General features: G+C 38.5%; 2 protein-coding genes across 13 annotated transcripts; both read right to left on the bottom strand.

The window, feature by feature from the left end:
• Nucleotides 1-533: 533 nt before the first annotated feature.
• On the bottom strand, nucleotides 534-11,921 carry Rab14 (RAS oncogene family member Rab14). Of its 12 annotated transcripts, none has more exons than XR_015326844.1 (5): nucleotides 8,532-8,821; nucleotides 4,656-4,907; nucleotides 4,141-4,324; nucleotides 3,339-3,732; nucleotides 534-3,221 (listed from the first exon to the last, which is right to left on the bottom strand). XR_015326844.1 is itself a non-coding variant. In XM_022801654.2 (5 exons), the coding sequence occupies exons 3-5, from the start codon at nucleotides 4,801-4,803 to the stop codon at nucleotides 3,420-3,422; spliced, it is 645 nt and encodes a 214-aa protein (XP_022657389.1). In that variant the 5' UTR covers nucleotides 4,804-4,907; nucleotides 8,532-8,821; nucleotides 9,372-11,921; the 3' UTR covers nucleotides 534-3,419. The 12 variants fall into 12 exon arrangements, 11 of the variants coding, with proteins under 11 accessions (XP_022657389.1, XP_022657394.1, XP_086843841.1 ...); XM_022801654.2 differs by adding an exon at nucleotides 9,372-11,921 and having other exon boundaries at nucleotides 534-3,732; XM_022801659.2 differs by adding an exon at nucleotides 10,483-11,921 and having other exon boundaries at nucleotides 534-3,732.
• A 1,432-nt stretch (nucleotides 11,922-13,353) lies between these two features.
• LOC111250523 (U3 small nucleolar RNA-associated protein 15 homolog) lies at nucleotides 13,354-16,807 on the bottom strand. The gene is made up of 5 exons (XM_022805934.2): nucleotides 16,364-16,807; nucleotides 15,589-15,816; nucleotides 15,071-15,362; nucleotides 14,210-14,748; nucleotides 13,354-13,857 (listed from the first exon to the last, which is right to left on the bottom strand). The coding sequence occupies exons 1-5, from the start codon at nucleotides 16,601-16,603 to the stop codon at nucleotides 13,639-13,641; spliced, it is 1,518 nt and encodes a 505-aa protein (XP_022661669.1). The 5' UTR covers nucleotides 16,604-16,807; the 3' UTR covers nucleotides 13,354-13,638.
• Between the last annotated feature and the right edge of the window lie 33 nt (nucleotides 16,808-16,840).

Genomic DNA, 16,840 nt, shown 5'->3' with positions numbered 1-16,840 from the left:
AGCTCGTGAAGTCCTAATAGCTAATCATAAGTAATTATAGGTAAATAGTAAATAACCGCACAGTAATTAGTTTAAATTCTGTAATGTTGTTAATTGTGGGAGGTGTAACACTAAACAGTAAAACTTTAAATAAAGTTTTATTGCTCGAATAGGTGCCAGTCCATTCATGGAAAACATCGCACTATATTGGTGTCGTGTTTTTACGCTCAACTTCACAAGGACTTCCTCTGGCAAAAAAAAATCCTTGCAAAGAGTATGGCAAAATCACAACAGTTCGTCCTGAATTTTTCACATACTAAATCATAAACTCTAAATATGCTTATTAGACTTGATATATTGTACTCTACGATAGATCAAAACAAGGATAACTATGATGTCACACGTTAGTGCTCTATTTGAAATTTGGAGAGTCAATTTTTTTCAGCTTAAGTACTTCACAAAGTTGCACAAGGTGTACTTTGAGATCTTTCTCTAAGTAAGCATCAAAAATATCACAACGAAGACGTTAATGTACCTAAAAAATTACAAACGCATTGCAATTACTTCCGAAGCTGCATTGCAGGATTTATTTTTATAATAACTAAAATAATAATAATGATACTTTCGCTTTTTAAGAATAAAAGTCTTGACGATAAACTACTCACTTCTATTTTGATCGTTAGCGTCTTGTCACCTAGTTCGAACGTTCTGTCCAATATATTTTTCAACGTCTTTTGACGTTTTTCACCTTCTCTTATATATATCTTCCTCTCGCTACCCTCAGCCGCCCTGTTTCCATTCATTGTGTCTAGCTTTATCTTCATAATCTTATCTCTGTACCTCATCACCATGAATGCGTCTTCTCATCATCAGTTTATTTGTCTCAAGTTTCCTATCGTTGTATCGATGCAGTCGCACTGCCACTTTTTAATCTTTAGATCAACGGACAGTACAAATGATGATGTCATTGTTTTTATCGCAGTTTGCCCTGTTTCTTGCTAAATATATATTCGATATAGAGTGTCATCATAATATAATTATTATTTCACTTAGCGCAATATTTGCAGTAATAATTACGGTTGTGTTGTTGTATTTGTGTATTCATGTGTGTGTATGCTGACATTGCTCAAGGGGAGCCCAAATACTTCAATATTTTTATATATTAATATTTTTATAGGCTTAATGCATTATATATATATATATATATATATATATATATATATATATACGACGCACCAACTGCTAATCAGTCCACAAACAAGTTTGACTGTAGTCCGCCTATAGATATATAGACATATATATTAAAACACAAGCAGAGCAGATTCGGTGTGTTTTGGTTACTTTTAGCAGTTGGTATGCCAAATAGTTTATGCTATGTTTATTTGTTTGCTTATTTATAGATAACCGAAAACCTTGACGCGCCATAATTATTAGCTGCTAAAAAGCTTTACGATGAACCATGGAGGACAAGCGCGGAATAAACATTTCTACCATTATGATATTTTTATCACTTCGTTGTCCTTTGGATGGCTCTAAATTATCGGAGGACTTCAAGCTATTGGCGACGTCTACTCGAATGCCTCTCTCTGTTATAAATGTACGTTTCCTCAAATCATAAAGTTGTATTTGCTCAAGCTTACTTCTAGATTGAAAAAGGATGAAATATGGAATTAGAATAAGAGACATACATTTCCTTGTAGTTCCTTTACCGTCCTCCAATGGTTTTGTTAATTCGCCATAAAATATTTTTTTTCCGTTTGTTTTGTTTATCACCAGTAGCGAAAACAAGCCACATACAGTTAACAGCTGTTCGATTCATTATCGTTGCATTTTGTATGGCGCAATTCCATTTTTGTGTATATATGCTCGTATACATTTTAATCACATTATCTGTTATTTTCGCCCTATACCGCCTTGTCTTCTTTCTGATCACCGTACTAAGCTTCCTATTCAACAGACTGTTGATAATACGACTATATACGCCCGCTGGACGGGCATAACCATTGTCATTTCCAGACCACCTCATAGATGTGTGTATTTATTTAGGAATGTGTAATTATATTTTCTCTGTCCTATCTTCACGTATCATATCTCTTTTGTGGTAATTTTTGTGATTTTTTAATATTAATTACACATTGTTTTTTACAAGAGGGGGATCTATACAGCCGGGGGACAGAGTGAAGGACTTGAAATATCGAGGGAAGGCTCTGATCACTTGTTCTTTCCACCTCACGGTAACCGTCCGACCCCCGTATGCTACATTTATTAGAGTTGCGTTTTAATAACTTGCGCGCGGTAGAGTTTGTCGGCCATAGTATAACAATCTTAGTATAACAGTCATGTTTTACTCGTGACTTGGGTTATGGCGGAAGAACGTGATTCGCTGTCACCTCGTTCTCCTTGTAGCAAAACGCGAGCAGCTGTATTCCGACAAAGGAATCTTGCTGCATTCACAATTCGTTGGCTTCAAGTAAGCTGGCAAAAGTACTTGACATCAATGCACAACATTCTTACGCAGTATCAACAACGGCACCTCGACGAGACCTAGTCTGTTTCAGTGATGCTGAGAGTTGCTCGTAAGGTTCTGATTTTCATTTTAGTTGAACAGGGATATGCGCTTGTTGTGGCATTTGCCCACGGTTAATTAATGCGATTTCTTTGTCTGTGAACGTATGCAATTCTATGTCTAATTGCTCAAGTAACTATATTTATGCAAAGAGATAAAACATACATCCATTCTTCTTGCAAAATTCAGTCTGATAATTATAGTATAGATTTACAGGCCGTGTCTAGTACCCGGTTGCCACCAACTGAACACCACTTAAAACCTAAAACACGAAGTAATGTAGTCGTAATGTCAGAGTTAGAAAGAATCTGCCACAGGCTTTATGGGTTGCAACGACACGAGTCATCTGTCAATTGACCAGCCAACTGATCGTTTTTCAACCTTTTACCATCATATTTATTTACCTTGTTCGACCGTGTCTTCTGTGTTTCTTGGTTTCCGGTCATCTGTTTCAACGTTTTATCGTGTTCCTATGTTTCTTACAATTCTCATCCTATCTCACACACCCAATTATTACTCTTTGACATTTAATACCTATTGTTATGATGGATGTTATCATGTATAATCGGAGTGTTATATCCGTATAATAAACAATTAAGTTTCTCTGGGACAAAAAAATTAGTAGTTGTGACGGGCCAATGAGCCGCCTTGGGAATCATCTTGAGTGTATCTGCTCCTGTAATTTTTAATAATGACAGCAGCAATCGTAATAATAAGAACCAATAATTTTTTCTCGTTTCCCGACATTTCATCAACGAGTGATACAAGCATAACAAGGGCGATAGATACTTGCCCATTTGACAGCTGGACTTCGTGGACGCTGTGGTTGAGCAGAAGATGTCTTGTGTTTAGGAGCAATGGGGCTATACTCATTTCAACAATTGCATGAATCCTTTTTGTCCTGGATATTGCCAAGAATTGTGTTATTCGATGGTGGCTTGTGCTGCACACCGGACTCCGCTGCGTTGAGGTCGAGGTTGCCATCCTGAATATTCTGGTAGATCTTGCGCGCCGTATCGAGAAAAGCGTCTTCAACGCGCTCACCCGTTTTAGCCGAACACTCGAGGAACATTAGCCCATTCTCTTCGGCAAACTGCTTCGCCTCCTCGTAGGTCACTTGACGTTGCGCCTCTAAATCGCTTTTGTTGCCAATCAGGAAAATCACCGTGTTCGGATTCGTTAGATTCCTGAGGGAGAAAAGCGCACAAAAGCGAGTGAAGCGGAACGAAAAAAAATACGTATGAATAACGAATTAAATACTTAAATACAAGAAATAACTAATAACAAAGGCAGTGAAAAGTATAGAGAAAAGCTAAAGAATACACACAATGCGAAAGAGGTTATCCTGCCTGCTTTCTATACAAAAAGTATTATACACGAGACGGATAAAAAAAAGCGCTGCACAGAGGACTGTAGACGAGTCTTGCTATTAATAAAACTAAGCCAGCTCAGTCTATATCAATCGTTTCGTCTGATAGTTCTTGAAAACGCGAAGCCAACACAATCTATAAGGGCTAGGGTCCTTAGGAGATAGAAGAATGTCCTGCTTTTAATATATAATAGACTACAATACAGTTTCATAGTACAGCATGTACCTTGCATCCGTAAGCCAGCTGCTGAGATGGTTGTAGGTGTTGCGACGTGTCACATCATACACCATCAGGGCACCGGCCGCGCCCCGGTAGTAAGAACGAGTTACAGCACGGAATCGTTCCTGTCCTGCAGTGTCCCATATCTGCAGCTTGATCTTTTGCCCAGCGACCTCAATGATACGGGTACCTATTGACAACACCCAGCCAAAGTAGTAGATTCTATGGAGAGATTGTATCATTTATTGCCATTTTTTTAAACTTGGATGAGTGAATGGGCGCAGATTTAAGATGTAAATATGCAGCGTTTAGAGGAAATGATCAGTTGTAAACAGCAGTCATTGAGTAAAGAACTTATTTGAACGGTACATTCAGGAATTAATATAAGTAAAAAGGGACATTAAGTACTATATAACAAATTTGTTCTTTTTATGTTAACAGTAGCTTTGCCAACAATAATAATAATATGAAACTTGAAAAAACTACACGGAATGGAATATATAAGCTCTAGCGCATTATACCAAATTCAACGCCGATTGTGTGTGGGCAGTCGCTCATAAATTTCTTCTCAGTGAATTGATGCAGCAGACAACTCTTGCCGACTCCCATGTCACCAATAATGATATACTTAAAGATGTAGGAATAGTTGTAAGGTCCCGATTCCGACATGATGGAATGTTGTTGTGCTATATTCTAGATATTCACAATATTTCCAGCAAACGCGAATGCGACCGAAATGTAAGTCGTTGAAGCGATAGACCTGAAAGTATCTTCTTGATACGTACGAACACAGAAATGGCGCCAAATATTAGCCCAGATACGTAATCGTTGATTACGAACAAATTTAAGTTTCTTATGTTGTTTCCTTTGTATTGGTTTATTTCTGTATTATGTATTCTGTACAATGTATTACTTGTATGGTTTCTTTCAGGCACTGCATTATGTAAACACGCAAAATTTGTATGTAAAATTTATATATTATTTTAATTTTACTGCGGCAAAACCATTGCTTGCTGTCGGTTGCTAACAGTTATGTTCTTCACCATTTTTGGCATTTAACACTCTAGTTAGTCTAGTTATAATCTGTTCTAAACCGATAACAATTTACTTAATTCTATTCGATAATAATAGTTATTTTTCAGCGCAGTAAATTCAACAACTATATAGAAATGTTGACGGGGACTGGTAAATTCGTGATTCTCTAATATTGTATTAGCCTAGACAAAAGAAGCACGCGTTAACTAATACTTAACAATGATTAGCTAATTGGCATAATTTTCTAAAAAATAGTATGTCGATTATACTGATCTCCCTTTGACTCTTCTTGGCTTCAAATACTTAATATACGTATATATTTTACAACGAATATATTAATCAGATACCTGAAACCAAGCGCATAATGAACGTTTTAACTAACTTTAAGTAATAACGTTATACTCACTTAAATAGACGTGACTCCATCTTAACATGTAGAGGCTCTAATTTACAATGACTACATGGTGGACCACATGGATACAGAACGATTTGCTTTTGTTGAAACATTTAGCCATTAGGTATACGACTTTTTGATAAAATGCAACAGCCTAAAACACCAGCACTGGATGAGTACTGTCCATTTCTAATCTATATTAGAATAATCGGTATTGCTGATAACGGCTATGCATGCGCGTATTTTTCTCGCGTTAATATATTCGCGTTGCTTTTCAGCATAGAATCATTCATGAGTTCAAGCTGACACATGCTAGGATAGACAAACATAATACGAGTTTGTCTGGTCGCTGATTTCGGAGTTAGCGTACATCTTGGCAGAAAGATTACTCTGTTCTAATGATGGGATTAATTTTAATCGACATAATACTATAATAAGTAATAAACATATACAGCGCATATATAGAGAAAACTAATTTATGCAGCAAATATTTACTCGCACGTAACTTATTTGATAAAGTTACAGTGACATTATTTAGTAGTAATGATAGTATTAAAAATTTAGTAAATTTACTAAATTTCGTATTTGGTTAAGTGTTACTTTTGATGGTATCCATATCAAAAAAGTGCTGCAATGTCATCAGAAATAGCAGCGCGCTTGTACCTTTCAATGAGCAAGAAATCTAGCACCGGCTGAGCGTCTACGTTTTACAAAGGTTATTGATCTAAAATCGCTATGCGGGTAACAACCTTTTAAACCTCCCTTTCTCGAACGTTGCTATCTTTGTGCCTTTTAAACCTCTGAGTAGCTCTAAAAGAACGCTGCTTTCATTTGGCCACAGGTTTTTTTGCCATTTTAATGCGGCCGATGGCAGTTATATATGGCACTTTCATATGCTTTCTTATGCATTTTTGATGTTTGCATCACTATCTAGTGAACTAGCTTATAGTGTGAATTTGAAGAGGTGGTCCATCAATCAGACACTTCTAAACTATGTAAGATTTCTTACCTTGTTAGGACGTCACCAGAAATGATGCAAAAAAAAACTCGTGAAATAAGTATATTTCTTCCTAACAAGCCAAAATATGTTGCTTTTTTTTTTCGGTTACCTTATGCTAGAATTAACCAGTGGAAGCTGGTTAAAAATATTTTCATATAGGGATGAAGCATTTCATATGGACGATGAGGTATTTCGATTAAGAGCCAATCGGCATAACGGGCTGTTTCACTGCACATAGTGAGCTTACTGCACAGTGCCGATAGCAGCGTATCCGGAAGTAACATGTATGTCCTGGGATATTTCCTGGCTGACATATAGGCATTTTGACTACACGTATTTACTTTATATTAAATATACTTTATATATATATTAGTTCTTATATTAGTTCAAAAACTCGAATAAATTGATATCCAAAATTATTGAAGAATAATTATGTATTTATTTTTTCACCTCCGTTAATAAACAATTAACCATTACTTCAAACAAATTTTGTATTTATCTGGGTTTCTTTCAATCGAAGAACAACAAGTATGCAACTTTTGTTATTTATTGAGTAGTTTACTTGGAGCGCTTGGATTACAAATGTGCTTCTCAAAAAGTCAACCATTTCTTCGATCTTTGGTGTTGTTCAGACAGCAACGCCTCCTAAATTGATATGCCTAGGAAACTCGTTTTATGAGGTAAGCCATTTTTAAAAGACATAATCTAACCCAGTAAAAACATACATTTTAATACATAAAGGATGTAAAAAAAGCGCAAAGATTAACAAAATACTTCCTAGCCAAATATGATTAAACTGTATGAGCATATGCCCGAGGATTGGCCAGAAATATGTAATGTGATAGGATCGCATTTACTAGGAGACCGTTTGAGCTAAATACAACGGAAGGTTATAACTAGTTGCCATATTATTTCTGCTAAGAGTTTTTTCGCCCTGTTGGAAAGTCTGACAGATTTAAGCTATATTTTCATGTAGTAACACAGTAATTGGTTTGATTGATGTAGCTGCCCGGCCGGTATGAGCCGTCCTACAGCTCGAAGTTGACTCACATACACACACATACATATGGCTCTGGACAAGGACGATGAATAAGACTAGAGTATCATAGGAGATCATCAATGAAACAAAAGTCTACGGGAGAATGAGCCGTCTAAGTCAGCGCTGTTTTTTCTGTCACACAATCTATGGTTTAGATTCTACTAGCAAGGAGATATTTCTAATCTTAACCATCTGAATTCGACGGTTCTCGTTTCAAAAAGAAGTACGTAGAATAGAACTGAGAGTTCAATTGAAGTCTCAGTTCAGAAAAATTCATTTTTACAGCAATATTCAACGTGCCCACGACGCCTCCAGATGCAAGAATCCACTTTTAGTAAGAGTTTAGTGAACTCTACTAACTAGAATCAGTGGCGTAAGCGTTGATAACTAAGCCGCTACGAATAAAAAAAAATTTAAAGCCGGTTCGTGGAGTTCATCGTTTCATCAAACTCTCGTGGCATTTTTAACATAAAGTCGGGAGGCGTTCTTGAGTCTTTTTGTTTTGCTACTGTATATTTAACTATGCTATAATCTTAATCTTAACTGAGCAAATGTCGCGTCATTTAGGAGGAGATGGATGACTACGTTTTTTGCTGATTTTTTTCCAGAGGCCCCCAATTGAGGGAATGAACAAAGGCACATAGTTTACGAATTGCACTGTCTAGAAAGAAAGTGGACATTGGAAATCTACTGGAAGCACTGTCGTATGATTCATCTAATGATCCTCGATGCTTATCCAGGTAACTAGCTACGGCATCTCGATAAAAGAGGTCGCACACAAGGAATCCTCTCAGAAAAATCGATAGGCATCACTAGCATAAAAAATTACATATTTAATTTTTATACTCAATAATGGTATACGTGTTGCCTTTGGATCATTGTAACTGCTTCGATATCTACGTCAAATGTTTTGGCCACTTCCAACTCACCTTCATTTAGCTATACCTAAAAGTTAGTTCACGCACGGACAGGCTGTCGCTGCTCTTGTTGGAAGCAGTAGCGGCAACGGAGATAGCGACAGCTAGCGAAACCGATGGCCTTGCAAACATAACGCTGGCGAATATCAATAGGATAATTATTACCCCCGCAAACCACAAGCTTCGTATATAAGTATTCCTTTGCTATATAAAGAGACAGAGCTGAAGTTCCTTGTCGTTAATATCAGTGGCATAATGTGTCGGTTCGCTTTCCCTCGTGGACGCTTGCATCTGTTGTAACCCTGTTAAATATATGGAGTGGAATATTGTTTTCAATCTTTTTGGTTGTTCAGTTTCTATACCTCTGTCGACTATTAAAACATTAGGATTCTTCAGCTTAAACAATGTGAGCGGTTTATACAACTAACTATGAGATAAAATATCATCTAATAGCACATCTGATAAGCTACTGTCCATCCAGCAAAGAAGACATTAGCATATTCTTTTCTCTACGCTACGTGTTATACATACGTCAATTTTCTTCATACGAAAAAAAGAGAATCAAACAATGAACGACACATTCTAGAGCAAGACGTTTAGATGTTTATTACCTTTCTTATTTTTCTACGATGGGGGATTCAAATTTAACGGTTTTGAAATTTTTTCCTTAACATTTAGTTATTGTTTACATCTGAGTTCGTCCTATAATTTGAGATCCTCTAGTATCGCCACTTAGCGGTCTTGTTTCTTCTGCTATTTGTTTGGAAAACTACAGCACCAGCAAACTTAACTCTCCCGTTTGTTCCTCTCTCCAAGGAGAATTTCTCTTCGAGGGAACTCTAACGATCTTACCCCATTTAAGCAAATCCTTTACTCAGACATTGCCTACTTATAAGCACCACACGTTCTGTGCCGGCAGCAGTGTTCGAAACAGCTAAAAAGCCAGAGCAAACAGATGCGAGAAAAACACCGCCAGAAGCCAAACAAGATAAGCAGAAAATCTCATTGTCGCTTAGTCAATAGTCTGCTGTAGTAACTTCAGGTGATCTCGAGAATAATGTCAGCACCACAAGCGCCATAAAGCTTACGCATAGATAGAATTTGTCACGAGACACTGACAGTCCAGTCGCGCACATGTGTCTTTCCTTCTCTCGACGTATTTCGTCAAACGAACGACAGAAACCGACCGAACAAACAATAAACAAAGTAGAGTGGTTATTGTTTTTTGCGAGGTATTACTAAATTGGGACTGGTGACATTTGTTTTACTTGTTGGCCTGCGAGTAAATCGACCGGCCATTTAGTCACTCACTTTGGTCATATGCTTTTGAGGATCCGACGAGGGCACCTTACATATGACATACATTGATGTTTGGCGTTACATCCGTTATTATATATATGTGCACATACATAGAAGGATTTGGTGGTCGTGGTTACAGTGACTTCACGTCACTCGGGCTGTTTACGCTCCGTCCATCGCTGCTTCCGGAGACGCAGTGGCAACCAATAGACCACCTACGACTACTAGTTATGCAACTGCTTTGTGAATAGTGTAGCAACAGAATAGGCGGCAGCGGATACTGATACCTAAATTACAATAAATGGCAAAAGTGGTGGTTGACGCCATCGTTACCGCAGGCACGGTCACTAGGCGTCAGCTTGCGATGCTTGCCATTAAATGAGGCCTAAAAGCGTACCTGGCAGCAGTGACATTCGAAGGGGGCAAGGAGCAGCATTGCTGCTGGTTGCTACTAATAAAGGCCAGATGGAAGGGCTTCTGTATATATCGACCACATAGAACCTACTGGTACGTGCTATCGGCCCAGCAGAGCTCTGAGTTCTTATCTCAACCCAAGTTGTACTTACACATTGTCTCATGCCTGCTAGATGTGTAAACAGCTTTACATATTATAAAGGGATATTCAAGACAGTACCTTGTGCAACTGACACTAACGGAAACTCACTGCTGACGACGACGACAACGACGTCACACGCAGAAACACGTTATCGATCCTCTAACTGTTTGCGTTTTTATTTGGTTTGTCACGAACGGCTGTGGCTACCATCACACAAAACAAAACTCTTTGCAAATACCACAGATTTAGCCACTTGCGGTCTTCCTTATTTTTTCTATTACTGTTTTTGAAACTGGGTAGCGACGTGTTACGCACGGTTACCTCAGCCCTCAATATAAGGAAAGACTATGTTCTGGAACGGACAGGGCCCGCCGCTTCACTTTGAGAAGGCTTTTGCTACCCACGACAACATTGCGATGCTGCTACTAGCAGCACAAGGCAGGTGGCGGCTGACACGATGACCAACAACTACTGCTTCGAATTTTTGCCACTGCAGTCAGCACAGCGATCAGCACTGAATCAAACAGGCGGCACCAATAGTAACAGGGCTCACAGTCACACGGCAAACGATGCTGGTGATGATGACGATGATGCCAATGCTACTGCTTCTTCTTCTGCTGCCACCGTTGTATGTGGTCGATGGCAGATGAATCTTTCGTTGTTTTAGGGAGATTGTTATTCGTTGTTAAGGACCAGTTTTAGCTGCAGTCTCAGCAGCAGCAGTAGATCGCACAGCTGCTGCTAATGTCGTACGGACAAAATGCTAACACGCTTGACGGCGTTAACGACACGGATGGCAATGGTCAATCTGCACTGACAACAATCACTGTACGGAACTGTACCGCAACTGCTGCAATGTAATACATTAACCGCAAATGAGCACCAGCACGAAATGGACAATATGGCATTGAGCTGGCCAAGTTAGCTGTATTCCATTAACGAACAATGATGCACTGCCAGGAAAACGATCGGCACGATCGTCACTCATTCAGTCACTATATATTCAGCGTTGGCAGGCCTGGCAGCAACAGAAACAGCAGTATACGATATTTGTCCGAAACAATAGCGACAACACGACACAGCTGTTGTCAACTAGCCATCTCAACGGCTAAACAGCAGCAATTACTGGTAGCAACAGCACAGTGACAGGGCTGTAGGCACAGCAGAACGGAGAGCGCAGTGCTAGTGATGGTTGGAGCGGCAACGGCAACAGCAGCCGTAGTGAAGAGAACAAACACAACCAGACGTCGTAGAATGGATTATTGGAGCATTAGGAGAGGCCACAGCACTAGTAAACGATTTACCCAGTTGGTAATCGGTGGGGGCCGTCACTGGAGCCAGTGATGGTTAGAGGTTAGGGTCGAAGTTAACCGAGTCGTGTGCCATTGTATGTAGTGGCTAGCAGGAATTCACCTTCGAACACATCCACTTAATTCTGCAGCCGTTAGATCCAGTCGATTCGCTTACACTGTCTATTGCTTGTTTGTTGCCCCATCTGACACATCTCCTTTTTTATCCGATGGTGCTGCAGCCGCACAATCAGCAGACGAAAAAGAAAAAGCTCTACGTGACAGGTGTCTGCTAAACACATACAAACATTTGAATGTGTTAAGATTTGTCGTCGGACCAGTCTGCAGACGCACGGAGGTTGGGGAAACTCTTTTATAGAGACATGTTAATGAATTTAGGTTCTATGTTTCAAAAACGAATTACACGTACGGCTTCACAGCAGAAACTAATTTACAGGCTGGCAAAGCAATACATCTATTTTATTCCTTTAATTGCATTTAGGGGTTCAATTTTGGGATAAAGAGCACCGGAGAGTGGAGATTCTGACAATGCGCAATTTCAAATATATTTTAAACTGTAATTATAATTTTACTGTATCTATAATCAACCTTTACTTCCAAAGTAAACAGTTTGCATTTATTAGAGCGCGTCTTTTTTCAGCTGTATTTTTCGACAACTAAAACATCAGAAATCAAAGGAAAAAAATGTAAACTCAAGTATTTGGCAAGCGCATTATTTCAGCAACCAATCAATTTTTAGGATCGTTCGTTAGGTTCCTTTATTAAAAAATTTAGTAAAGAGTTCAGAGATGCAAACACGGCGTATATACTAAAATCCATACCTACTATTCGGCTGAATTTCATCTTGTTTTACTTATGTATTCACAGCCGAAGACTACATTATTGCACAATACCTCATAATAGTATTTTTAATTATTCTAACTGTTAGTGGTGATTAAATATTGTGCACAGATTTCTAGTGAAGTTTGTTTATATACTTAAGAAATATCTTTAACTCGAGGATACGTAATTAAAGATTCCTATTCAAATATTATATTATGCTTAATTTGTTAATGACTGAAGATAATATCCAGTTTTGGTATCTTTCAGCTAGCTAAGATTCCTTATGATGCAGAGAAAAACTAGTTTTTCGAATTAAGCAACAATTCTTACTTTACTCATTGACACAACTTGTAATCTGTATTTACAACAAAGCAATCTTTGAACGCCTACCTTTCTTATTTCCGCATAGACGTTTTAACTACCTTACGTTAGTTTGTATGTGTCCTATTGTAAATGAAAGAGAAAAGCTAACGTATTAAATGTGTATTCGCACTACGCCGAACTTTTGATTTACTTGTGACTGCTTAAACTAATTGTAGTTGCGTTGGATATTCTAGAAGAAAAGGCACGACAGGTACCAGAGACTGGCAAAAAACGCTGATGCCAGCAAAAAACCGTTACCAGTGTTACAAACATGTTATTACCATCATGCACACTTGGACTTTTACTCGAACTAACGTAGCTTAAAAGGTTATTGAAATGTAATGTCAGAGGACGGAGACAATACACGTTGTTCTAAGAATATTTCACTCAAGAGGTTTAAATATTCGAACAATTTCTTTGCTCTATTTGCCTCTAGGCATCTGCTAAGCTCTCTAGTATGCTTGCAACGGATTACACGAAATAATATGTCGCACCTTGTTCTATGTTGTTTAGTTTATTTAATTTTTCTTGACGTGGCCGCAACTAATCACCAATTTATTGTTTTTTTTTTTACAATGCCGGTGCTTACTGAGCACAGTTCTTTTCAATTATCCATGAACCATCATCTGCGGTTACCATTTCATCACCTGTTCGACTACGAAGTACTATATTCACAGGATATTCAAAACCAAAAAAGGTCTCTCAATTTATACAATAAGCGTCATTCTTATATCAATGCACACTCTTTCCTAGTAACTTAGACAGTCGACTATACTGAATCAAGTGGCATCGGTTGAACTATGACACTTTCTCTATTCTTTGTATTAATCGTCTCGATCATGGCGATTAGCTTCTGGCACTCGTCCTGTATTGAATGTAATCGATCAATTTGATGCGTCAACTCTTCCAGCTTTAACCAAACAACATCGTCCCATTCACGTCTTTTCTGGAGGACCCGAATCATTACTTCAATCAAGTCGAGAAGAACCTGAAATAGTCGAAATCAAACAAATAAAAAATCGATTAGTATTGGCCCTACCAAATATTCTAATGCTCATTATGCTCATGTGAAATGCTAGGTACGAGGCCAAACAATATTTTTACGGCTTTTATTTAGTAAGCAGCTGCCTTTGGAAGCTGATTGTTGTGTATATTTTTACTTAAATTAATGTCATAAACAGTAGAAGATTCTTTAGGAGTGCTATTTTGAGATAGCGACGAGAAAACACTTAATGAATAAAAAAATAAACCAAAGCACACTAAGCAACAAAATTATATATATATATATATCAAATACCTCCGAAACCCATTCATTTTGGTCATTTGGTGTTTAAACTTACATTTTCATATCTAGGTAGTGTGACGTATTTACAAATAAAATCTAGAATGGCATTCTGATGTTTTTCGGCGAGCTTTTCTAGAGACTGGTCAAGCATACGCCTCCGTGCAATCTCATCGCAGGTGGCTACGAAAACTTCCGGCCGATTGCATTGTGTTGCTTGTGCGAATGCAGTCTTCAGCGCCGTCGTAAACTCGAATCGCCTTAGCTGATTTTGTAGTTTGCTTGCCTGTGTAAAATGTTTTGTGTCTAGGACAATATCATCGCTATGGGGTACAAATATCGCTTTCCGGACATTTTTTAAATCGTTTTCCGGTCTTGTTTCACTATTCGAAGTTCGAACGTCTTTCCGCCGGTGTATCGTCACCAAACCTGTTTCGGAGCCCACAACAAATACTGACGCATCTTGCGCCATAGCCATGCAGAGAATCGGTGATGGATATGAAACTGAGTGAACAATCTGGTAGTTTTGTATGTCATAAATTTTCACGTGACGGTCAAGTGACCCACTCAATAATTTATCTCCAGACGATGACACACCTGAAAATGGAACAGACTCTTATATTCCTTTGATATTTTCACACTTGAAAAGAGACTATTATTATTATATACTATTCATAACTGACGAGAACTGCAGAGTTTCTGATGCGCGTGGAATAATTGCGAAAGATAGGATAAGGAAGTAATCTAATGCCATAATTAATCATAAACTGGTACTTGAAAGCATTATGTGAAAACATTTTTTAACCATGAACTAGAATACACTCTGTTTGACCTCTTCATTTTATCGAGGTTGAGGTTAAATTGAGAAGTAAAACGCGAATGAAAATAAGTACAAAACATTTCATTTTCTAATACTGACTGAGGCAAGTAATGGCTTTATGGTGCTGACAAAGCTGGGTTAGCTTTCTTCCAGAAGCAGCATCCCACACTTTAATAAGATTGCCTCCAGCTGTGAAGAATATGCTTCCTGAGGGTAACATTTCAACGGCATCGATAGGCGCTCCGTGGTCGATAAGTAGGGCCGGTTCGCCGGTTCGGACGTCCACAAGAGCAGCGCTGTGATCATAGCTGGCAGTTAAGAGTAGATTCGTTGAACCGGGAGCTATTTTGCCACAACGAACGTAGTCTTTATGATGCTTCATCGATAAAATCTGTAACAGATGACGAATGAAATCATGAACTGCTACCTTCGTTCATTATGTGTTCAGGTAGACGTAAGACCAATTTGAACAAAACGTACTACAGAGACACTTTTAAAGCAGTAAAAAAAAAATAGAACTAATATGGCGGAACATAGCTTTAAACTTTATTTCACATAATGAAGGTACGGCATCTTTTTTATAATGTCATTGTTTGTCATAAGATAGGTGCACGCACCTGGGTTTGTTGGGGAATGTCCCATATTCCGACCGTGGTATCATCCGAGAAGCTGACAATGTGCCGACCTTGATTGGCAAACGCCACCCTCCGCGTGGGGCGTTTGTGGCCCACAAACGTACGAAGAAGTGCTTTTGTCTTAATGTCGAATAGCTTGACTGTGCCTTCATCACTACCAGCAGCAAGCAATTTATTATCCCCCCGAAAAGTTGCTCCAAACGCGTTTAACTATCCCATAGAACAGCAACGATACAACAATGGAATGTTGCATGTTGTATTGACATATGCAAACAGTAATTAATAGTAGCCCATCATTAGTATCGTAACAATTATAAAGATAACAGTCGTTAAAATCTGCTTATGACCGCGCAGTCAGTTGTGGATACGTCATAGGTGGAAAGCGATATGGGCCTTATTAAAAAAATTAAATAATTTGAAAAAAAAGATCACCTTTGAAAGCACACTTGCGTAGCTGGCTATCGTGCAATATTTGCTGCTTCGCACAGAAGGGATGTCCCTTTGTGTATGTTTCTAAGTTGTTCACTGATCTGTCAGAAAATTTGTTTGAATCGTTTCCATCTTCCAACCGTTTTCTGTCATCTCTTTTCTTAATATTTGTATTAGTATTTCGTCAACGATCATATAACTGGTGCGAAATATTTCAGTAGAACTTCCAATTTCCTATTTAATTTTAATCTTGTTTCAAGTGTGTATTATGAATTTAGATCTTCGATTAATATTATTCGCTAGAAGTTAACACTGATAATGAACCCACCTTAAATTTCGTTAGTCGACAAGTTACATCTCTACTAGCCGGGTTATATATCTGGATGCGATTCGATGCAGAGATAGCGAATTGGAATGGTTCTTCAGGGGCAATATCTACGTGCTGGATAAGACCTGAATCCTTGACGGTTACCGGAAGCGCATATTGTTTCCAATTGAGTTGCTCCTGAGTAAGAAATGAGGACTTTTTTGGCAATGGTTCGGCTTCTACAGGTTTAAAGGCGGACATAGTTACTGGTAGTTTCTGTAACAGCTGAAGCTTCCGTCTCAACCGCTCTAGTTCTCATAGGCTTGTTTCTACGTGCCGGACTCGAATAGAGAAATGCCACTTTCGTAAAATTCCGAATGAGAAGAACACTTATGGTCACTCGCATAGGAACAGTATTAACGGCAACACGCGACAAAGCATGACTCCGACGTTTAATGGAGAGGACGGATTCGTTTGTTTACAATGGTTAGCTCTTCA

The sequence above is a fragment of the Varroa destructor genome, unplaced genomic scaffold (assembly GCF_002443255.2).
Source record: "Varroa destructor unplaced genomic scaffold, Vdes_3.0 BEIS01000004.1, whole genome shotgun sequence".
Lineage (NCBI taxonomy): Eukaryota > Metazoa > Arthropoda > Arachnida > Mesostigmata > Varroidae > Varroa > Varroa destructor.
The sequence above is the reverse complement of the archived record's forward strand: the minus strand, read 5'-3'. Positions and strand labels throughout refer to the sequence as shown.